Source organism: Melanotaenia boesemani, chromosome 15 (assembly GCF_017639745.1).
Source record: "Melanotaenia boesemani isolate fMelBoe1 chromosome 15, fMelBoe1.pri, whole genome shotgun sequence".
Classification (NCBI taxonomy): Eukaryota; Metazoa; Chordata; class Actinopteri; order Atheriniformes; family Melanotaeniidae; genus Melanotaenia; species Melanotaenia boesemani.
The window spans coordinates 35,201,925-35,211,324 of NC_055696.1; the positions used below are offsets into that span (position 1 = coordinate 35,201,925).

General features: G+C 38.3%; 1 protein-coding gene and 1 long non-coding RNA gene across 2 annotated transcripts; both read left to right on the plus strand.

Annotated features, from left to right (window-relative positions):
• The first annotated feature begins 1,126 nt into the window (after positions 1-1,126).
• Positions 1,127-2,144, plus strand: LOC121654383. Its single transcript, XR_006012944.1, has 3 exons — positions 1,127-1,163; positions 1,385-1,417; positions 1,889-2,144. It is a non-coding gene; the product is annotated as an uncharacterized LOC121654383 (long non-coding RNA).
• Positions 2,145-2,827: 683 nt separating this feature from the next.
• LOC121653996 lies at positions 2,828-9,400 on the plus strand. Its single transcript, XM_042007804.1, has 9 exons — positions 2,828-2,897; positions 3,078-3,217; positions 3,318-3,519; positions 3,785-3,901; positions 4,026-4,231; positions 4,345-4,492; positions 5,083-5,195; positions 5,504-5,557; positions 9,371-9,400. The coding sequence occupies exons 2-9, from the start codon at positions 3,125-3,127 to the stop codon at positions 9,398-9,400; spliced, it is 963 nt and encodes a 320-aa protein (XP_041863738.1). The 5' UTR covers positions 2,828-2,897; positions 3,078-3,124.

A 9,400-nucleotide genomic window follows, 5' to 3' on the forward strand; every position in this document is an offset into this window, starting at 1 on the left:
TTCTCCGGTGCGAGCATTTAGTGATACTTTGAAGTCAGCATAGTAGAGGAAGCAATGGCTAATGGTACGTAACTCCCTTTTTTCATGTTCTGTATTTTGGCAAATTTTTAAGATAGGAGACTGACACCTGTGCTTTTTTTCTAGATACAGTTTTCTGAAGGTTGAAAGATTTGTACGCCAACGAGGACAGGGACTGCCCCTACTGCCAAATAACAACAATGGCGACTCGAGATCATATGAAACTCGTTCATTTTAAATGCTCTGTGTTTTTTAGCATGGAAGGCATTGGTAAGTCGGGGCAGGCAATAAGCTTCTTTTGAAAAAAGTTTTGCTGGTATTTGCTGTCTGTATTTGCCTTACCATTAGTATAAATGAAAAAAAAAATTCAAATTTATACAAGGGGTTTAGTTTTTTACTCGACACCCCGATGTGTTTTTGACCTCTTCTGTACAGGGTACGTACACGTTAAAGTAACACAGTCTTACAAGTTTTAGTGTCTTTACAAAAATCTGTTTATAGTAGTATTTGTGTATTCAGTCAATATTTAACAGTATTTCAAGTAGCATCATTTTGTGCATAGGTTGCAATTTTTTGTAAAAGGTAAAATGAAATCCATGTATTTAAACGGAAATTTGCTTTTTATCTCATTGCTCTGTACATTCCCTTTGTTAGGATATTTGGTTTGACTGAATGACTGAATAGAATGAAAAACGTTGTACTGGTGATTACTTTCAATGGTAATGGTAATGAAAAGTAAACACACAACAGGGCCCCCATGCAAATACAAGACAGCAACATTCCAAGGTTAATGTGGCCTGACTGTAAACAATGATCCCTAATGGCTTCCATTCTTCTGTGCTGTAGCATACTTGCATTTTTATTGTGGGTACATATTTATATTCCTTTATGTCAGGCTCTTAAGCGAGAGCAATGGATTCAACAGCATCTCAACCCATACGAAATACGTTTTCATATCTGTTGTTTTCCACTTTGTCAACTTGTCTGTTAAGTGTTTTCATTTGTATGAATTTTCCAGTAGAAAAGTTTTGCATACCATGCCACTGCAGCCTCAAACTCCAAAATCGCAGCCACTGGCACCGTCCCAGTTGCACAGCAGTGATACAAGCGGAAGCATAACTTTCTGGCACACTTGAGATTTCATGGTAAAAATTTCATATTATCATTACTAATTGATGGTTAAGCAGCTATAGATAAGTTGTTACACATAAAGTCCATATGTTCATTCTGAAAAAAACAAATTCCCAAACACACCCACAGTCAGCTATGTGCTGCAGAGAAACTTAATAAAAACTGTCACAAACTTGTATAATGTACACTACAATAACCTATGTGCATGTTTTCCTTTTTTTTTTTTTTTTTACAGGTTTCACTCTGCTGGACAAGAAACATGTGACAGGTATGTTGCATGTATAAAACAAATCTTGAATGGAAAGTTGTTTTTATTATTCCAATTTATGACAAAAAAACTAATTTACACTACCTAAGAACATATGTCCTTTCCATATTTAAGTAAGGTCAAAGAAAAAATGTATATAGAATGTTTGGTAGGTCCAAATTGTCCTTTTTCACTGTTTGCTGGTCTAGCGTCTTCTAAAGTCAAAAGCCCTTATTCTAGGCCATCAGTGTCATAAGGCTGAAGCAATCAGTTAAGGAGTAAATGGCAAAATAAAAAAAATACAACATGATGTTCTGCCCATCATATTAAGTTTCTCATGTTATACAATCAGATTTGTTTTTAGCTGATTGGCCATTCAAATCAGTTAGTGCAGACTAGTCTCTGTGGTGACATCAGTGTCTAAATGGATATGCACATGGCCATGAAAATGCCTCGCAAGTCTACTAATACATGTATCTACTTTATTTACAGAGACAGAATATATCGAAGACGCTGACCCAGTACAGCACAAAATGAAGCCTTTTCCTTGCCCAGCATGTCCATCCTCATTCTTAACTTCTTCTTCATTACGGCGACATGAACTAGAGAAACATGATAAGGCGTTGGAACCCATAATCTTGGTAGACCAGGAGAGGGGGTTATTTGTGACAGCCCAGGACAAGTGTGGACCACGAACTATTATTCATGTATGCAAGTCCTATGATAATCAAAGCTTTAACTGTGAGGTCCCAGCCTGTACAGAATACATGTCAATGGCTACAGGTAAGGAATGCATCCACCTTGAGCGCTTAAAGCACTATAGAGTTCAACAACCCCCTCCTTTCCTGAAGAAGTCCTCTATAGATGACATGCTTGAGAAGGGTTTAATTTCCAACCACACAAAAGACCAATGCTGTGTGATGCATGCCAAAGCTGCCAAGGACAATACAGCTGCAGTGTTTCCTGTTTTTTTTGAAGAACATGGTTACTCTGGATAGAAAGTGTATTTCTCAGTTTACACTGGACAATTGGAAAGCTGGTGTGTTTTTGACAGGATCAGAGTTACTTTTGACCTTGCCAGTGGTATGTGGATGTGCCGCTGCAAAGCGACCAAAAAGAGAATGTGTGTCCATATATACCTCTCAATGGATCTTTCAAGAGAGACCAGGGTTGTTGAAAAATGACTGTGATGCTGTCATGTCGTCAGACGCTGAAAATGAGGGAGTAGATGCTGAACTCGTGGAATGTGAACCACTCCAGAGAAAAACACATATCTCCTCCATGCAAATTAAAGCCATGGTGGAATATATGCTCAGGGCAAAAAGAATACCGCCTCAACTTCCAGAGGACATGCCTTTAAAATCACCAGACATCCTCTTAAAACTTTCTCCTGAAGAGACATCATGTCCATACTGCCCTGACCCGACACCACCTAGATTGTCAGCAGAAGAATTGGTGACGAAAAAGGCAACTATATATGGGATTCTAGCAATTCACAAAGGTTTGTCGGTGTTTTGTCTTTCTCACAGCGCTTCAACAAATAGTATATTTCTTGGCGTTTTTAGCACATCTTTATGATATAAAACGTAATAAAACTGTGTTCATGGTATAACTTATGAAATTGCAAATGTATTTCTTGTGCAAAGTCATTAAAGAGGCATCTACATTCTTTTCTCCTCAGATGTCCATGTTTACAAGAAAACCTGCCCAGTCTGTGACACACCAGTAATGTTTCAAGATTACACAACAGGTTTCCACAACTACAACAACAGAGTGATTTTGACTTTGCAGCTTTGCTCATTCCTGACTAATTTACTAAAGGTGATTACACTGGGTTTTAAAATCATCAATATTCTTTCTATATTCATTCACATAAATAATTTTTGGTTTGTTTTACCATAATTTTCTCACTGTCCAACAGAGTCACACTGCCATAGGAAGATTCCTAAAAGCCATGGAGCTTCAGCTGAACACAACTATCCACCATAACACTATAAGAAAGGCTTTTTTCCACTATTCTGCTCTCACAGCATATGACTACAACTTTTCATGCCTCAGATGTGGCCACAACCCAGCTATTCTCATTTCAGATGCCAACTGGAAGGTTTCATTTGACTTGCCTGGTAAGTATGTACAAATTTTCTTTCACTGAAGAAAGAAAACACATTTTACAAGTTTTATTTTACTAGTTGAATATGGCATAAAATTAGCAAACCCTACATCACATGCATGCACACAAACTTAATATGTATATGTGCATTGCATAAATGTAAGTATTTGCCAAATTCATAACTATTACATTGATGTAGTTTATGGAATTAGGCCAAGCTTTTTTAAAAATTCAATGTTAATGCTTTTAAAACACTAACAATTCTATTTCACCATTAGTAAGTCTTTTGAAGAGGCCAGTGTCAGAAGATGTGGCGGGGGTTGACCTCACAGTCAACATCAGACAGAAATGGGACCGGCTGGAAAGGGAGATCTTGGCAAGTGGAATCTGTGAAGGTTTGTTTGAAAGTATAATTCTTTATCTAGGCTCTTTTTTTTAAGTAAAGCAATCTAACAACATTAATAATCATAAAACATTTATAAGCCAATATATTGTATCTTTCTTTTTATATAAATAAAGACTTGAAAGCACAAAACCCATTTTGGGAGAAACTGGACCATTCTAATTTTACCCCGTGGATTGGAGCACACAGCCGAATTGGTGATATAGTTCCAAAAACTGAGCTACTTAAAGGCCTCACTCATAATGTTACTGTGGGTTCAAAATCCAAAGAAGACCAAGGCATGAATGAAGATGAGCTCCTACGTCTAGTGGAATCCAAGAGGGTATTGTCACTTTATCTGTATAAATCCCAGTTTCTCAAGCAAGCAGATTTGTGATCATACAGATTCTGTTTTTACATGCTCTAGAATTACATTGTTTTCTCTACTTTTTGCAGCCCTCCAAAGCTGATTTGGTGAAAGCCTGCTCAGATCTTGGAGTTTCATCGGCTGGAACAGAGGCTGACTTGATCAACCGTCTGCAGGAAATGCTTCTGTACAAGGATGTCTATCCTAAGATGTTTGTTAAGCTGCAGAAAACTGGAGGTATGCATAGAGTTTCAGCATTAGCATATAGATTATTTTGAGATAGTTTTATAAGAAACTCAACAAATCATCAACTACAAAAAAATGTAGGGATAAAGAATGAATCCAATTTAACTCATTGTAGAAAATTTTAGTTCAACAAGTATTTGCCCTTTTTTAAGCCCCAAAAAATTATGTTATTGAACTGCATTCTAAAAGATATTCATGTTCCTTAAAGGAGCTTCTTAGAAGCCTTGACATTGCACCAGACCTGGCTTTTGTTCATTCCTCTGAGGCTGAGCAGAAGAATAGGGAACTGTCTTATGACAGATACTTACTTTGCCAGCTTAAGGAATCACATTTTTTATTTTGTTTACGTTTAGTGTTTCATTTACAAAATGAGCAGATAAACCAAACATTTATCAAACAGATAAAAAACAAACAGATGTCTCTACACACATTGGTGCAGATGGGCGACTGCTCCTCCAAACAGCAGGTGATTCTAGGCAAATTTTTGTTTCAGAGATCTTTTGTAAGTGTGGCTGTGCTTGTGAGAAATTAATTCCTAGATTATTGACCATGTGTATCTATTTTGTGATTGTACCATTCAGAAACAGTGCTACATGTACTCAACCCTGAAATAAAGTTCAAGCAGGAAGAGGCACCAAAACCACAAGGAGTGGGTTTCTCAATGAGCCTCTTCCACATTCAGGAGGACCTAAAGGTCATTTTTTTGCCTTACAGATTAGCAACAACAAACTTCGCTGCTAATAATTTAAAACACATGTGAGTGGGTCAAGAATGAACTGTAATTGTACACTTCAGACATATTTTCATATGGACAAAATGTGTTGTGTCACAACACCCCCAAAATGCATGTTTCCCCATATGTTTGATCATATTGTTTACAACTTTATCTTTGATTTGTCTCACATTTCTTACATATAACTTCCACTTTTACAAAAATGTAAGACCTTTCTGTTGTCGCCATCCTTTTTTAACGCTGCTAATTAACAATGTCTAATCGACTAGCCAAAACTGGTTGAAGTCTACCAAGGACCTGAGACAGATTACGCATGCATCCAGGTGAGTTTGTCTGAGCAAAGTCCAAACATATCTCTGTGCTGCTAGTTATATAATGATTATGTTTTGTAAACAATAAATACAAACTTTGTGTTTTGAAAGTTTTATTTAAATGGTACCGTGGTAAACTTATTTGTGTAAAACTATTTGTGGGAAAACAACTGTAATTAGTAACTAAAATAATTTCTTTGTTATATATACAGTAGTAGCGTTTTAAAAGTTCCCATCCAAGCTGAAAGCCAGCCGAATACCTGCTGGCTTCCAGCCCAGTTCCATTCCAGTTCCAGCCAGCTGCCTTCCAACTTCCAGCCGCCAGAGAGGCCCCCTCCTTCTCCTGGGAGTGTCGATGTTTTAATCAAACTCCACCCATTCCTTGTAATATAGGGTAGACCCAGAAGATGGCGCTTCTCTCACAGACTTCTCATCGCCCGTAGTCTGTCAGATTTTATCTGAATTTACACTGACCGGCAGAGGCGCCACTCAAAGCACCTCTGATGGCCAGTCACAATTCATAAAAATGCATAAAACTTAATACATAATCATCGTTTGACGTGGAATGTGAAATTGTAACATGCTTGTGCGCTGCCAATTGTTTTATTCAGAAATGAATGCTAGTAGGTTAATAAAACCTTTCAAATACTGGATCACAGCCCCTAGCTCTATTCTCAATAGGATGTATTTATCATACTGATTAATCTTTTAATATTAGCATTATTAACATAGACAAATCAGATTTGGATCAAGCAACACAGAATCTGTTTGAGGTAGCTAGGAAGGGTTATTTTATTCTCATATTATTTATTTCACCTCCATAAGAAGACAGGGCGACAGATAAAAGCCCCACGCAGGATCGGAGATAATTTCTTCCACTTCAATGTGTCTAATCGCGGGGGGACATCCAACACTCGCTGTGCTGCGACTTCCTGCTCGCCGGGAATCCCGATTACGTCACCCATCCAGGTGGGCTATTCCCCGACACGCTCTGATTACCATTCCAAAAGGTACTGTATGCAGCCCCCAACTTGAACATGCGCCTTCTTCAACATTCGCACTTGCTCCAGAAAATTACCATCTCTTAGGCTCCTCCACCACCACTTTGACTGTGGATTGATACGTAAATGAGCCGCAATGAGGCAGCTGAACAAGTGACCCAGTTTTGTGATTGTTGCACATTGGGTAAGAGTGGTCAAACGAGTCCAGTTTGTGTTGTCATGCTACCAGAAATTCAGTATGGCTAGTCGGTCCTAATGCAGTGAATTTCCATGTTAATGTTGCCAAATTCAATAGCATAGCAAGAGATGAAAAAAGAAACAACGATATTTCTTCAACATGTTAACCAAAATATTTACCTCTTAAAGCATAAACCAAGTATTTACAACAAGCAGTGTGCTTTTTAACGTTAACGTGTGCCATAGCCTACTGCACCGCTGTTCCTCCTTCCAAGTCTTCTTTTTATTATATTGTTGTTTTATCATCTGAATATACTACAACAACACAGAGAAAATATATGAAAGTTTATTTTACGCTGGTATTTGCGCAGCAGAGTTTTCTGCCGCCGGATTTGTAGTCCAGGAACGGAGAACACAGCTGCTGCCAGGAAAGGTGGATTACATTTTGTTAAAGCACAGCAATCTCCGAGTAGCCTATTATAAATACCCTCTCAGTGGCAAAATAAAACACACTGGTCTGGTTTAGTCTTCACTCTGAAATGGTTCAGTCAGAGGAATATAAAGCTGTTTTAAAAATGTTGAGCAAGCTTAAAATAAACATTCATAGGCTATCTATGTGTTTTAGATTAACACAATGATAAAACAACAATAGGCTATAATAATGGAAAAGAAGCGGTGCAGCATGGCAATGATGCGTTAATGGCTCGGGTCGCGGGTTAAACATCAGTCTGGTTCGGATTTAAATGGAATAAATACATTGGTGACGAGTCAGGTTCGGGAGTCATTCTAACGGGTTAGGGCAGGTATGCGTAGCAAAACAGAACCGTGCAGGACTCTGCTCTAAGCAGTTCGGACTTGGTTGACCTGGAACCATTTGACAATAAAATCTGGAGTCATCCTGCAACGCGCTCGCTTAGGCGTCCAGTTAAACCGTGTTGATTCAACCAGTCCCTACTTCATTGCATTCATTCTTTCCTCATAGCCTACGTGCACATTTTTTTCAAGATTGTTTATGTCAGTTTTGTTTTGGAAAATGAAAAAAGGAGTCTTTGCGCAGAACTTATAACATTATTCTAATCTTGCCACTTGCCTATTTTATTATTGTGTATTTTTGTAATAACATGTAAATTCACTGCATAGGAACCAACTAGTCTACTGAATTTTGTGTGACAACACTAACAGAACTGTTTTGACAATGCAACAATTAAAAAAACTGCGGCTCATTTACTTATCAATCCATAGTCAAAGTGGTGGTGGAGGAGCCTTGGAGATGGTAATTTTATGGAGCAAGTGCGAATGTTGAGGAATTTAGCCTTTGTTCAAGTTGTGGGCTGCATATATGCAGCCCACAACTTGGTATAACATTTCAGAATGATAATAAACAGAACAAGACACACCAAACCAGGAGCTAAGACCACGAAAGTTCAGCATCATGCTTATCTATCTTTTGGCGTTTTTACACCAACATTTTTATACACTGGATAATGATAATAATTATCGATTAAAGTCACGGATAAAACTGCTGTTGTTAAAACACACCCATCTCTTACAAAATCTAAAATGTAAAACAAAAAAAACAACAACAAAAAATCTGGATCACTGTAGAAAATATCTTTATTCATTGCTGATCATCTGGCCATTGAAGCGTTTTTATTTGGAATTGGGAACAAATATTTTCCACCCTGTTATATTCTGTTCCACTCTGTTATGTTCCATTCCACCCTGTTAGTAAGGGTGTTTTTAATTTTTTTTTTTTTTACTAAAAACATTGAGGACTGTGAACCTTGTTGCACCCATATTAGGAACTGAGGAACATTAAATTGATTTTGCTTTTCTGTTCCCAGGTCAAAAGGAATGTAATTATCTCTCATTTGAAATACTTGATTATGCTTTCCTTCTTGCCTTTGTGGAAACAGAAACGTGATAATCTCTCACTTGAAAGCAAGCTGGGCGTACAATAGTGTGATGACGATGAAAACTCACATGACCAATGCTCAATAAAGGGTACATGAAAATGTGAGAAATGGTCAAAAGCACAAATACCGTTTGTTGTGAGTGAAACTATACAGCACAGTCCACAAGGCTCTTTTCAAGCACACTCCTCCCCCCAAGGAGTATGCTTGAACAGCTAACGGCAGGTAATGGCTGTGTTTACAAATGTAAAGGTGCTAATTGTTGGCCATTGAATTGTTAATTTCAAACCGGGCAGCCTTTTGGTTGTACTCTGGGCATGGTAGAGGGGTAAGAAATCTCTGGGTTTTCTAGTGTAAACACTGGAAGCGCCGCCAGCGGTCTTTTGATGACCGCCAGTCACGCTACCATGCTTATAGTGTATTAAAAACTAAACGGCTGAACCTGGTATTTTAGGACTTTTATTATATAGTTGTTGTCTATAGTTTTACCTGCTTACTTGTTTGGAAAAGTAAAACACATCAATATTTACGAGCAGTTTAGCACGTCTAAACTTCCACAGAGCCGCTCAGGGAGACTCTTTCTCAGCCAAACTGTCGTATATCACGGCTATGGAGTTGTAATAAATGGGCCGCCCTACTCTGCTTCTGATTGGCTGTAAGATCACAAACCCTGTGTGATGATAGGCTGCTGGTTCCTGTCATTCTACCAGCCTTTGCGCATGTGCCTGCTTCAGACAGCAGGCAGGCGGCTGTCCCACCACTGA

Excerpts from the sequence above, each read along its gene's own strand:
- LOC121653996 (XM_042007804.1), top strand. The coding sequence starts at position 3,125 with ATGTTTCAAGATTACACAACAGGTTTCCACAACTACAACAACAGAGTG. Across the intron at positions 3,520-3,784 it reads GGTTTCATTTGACTTGCCTG|TAAGTCTTTTGAAGAGGCCA; the intron begins GTAAGTATGTAC and ends TTTCACCATTAG. Across the intron at positions 4,232-4,344 it reads GTCTAGTGGAATCCAAGAGG|CCCTCCAAAGCTGATTTGGT; the intron begins GTATTGTCACTT and ends TACTTTTTGCAG.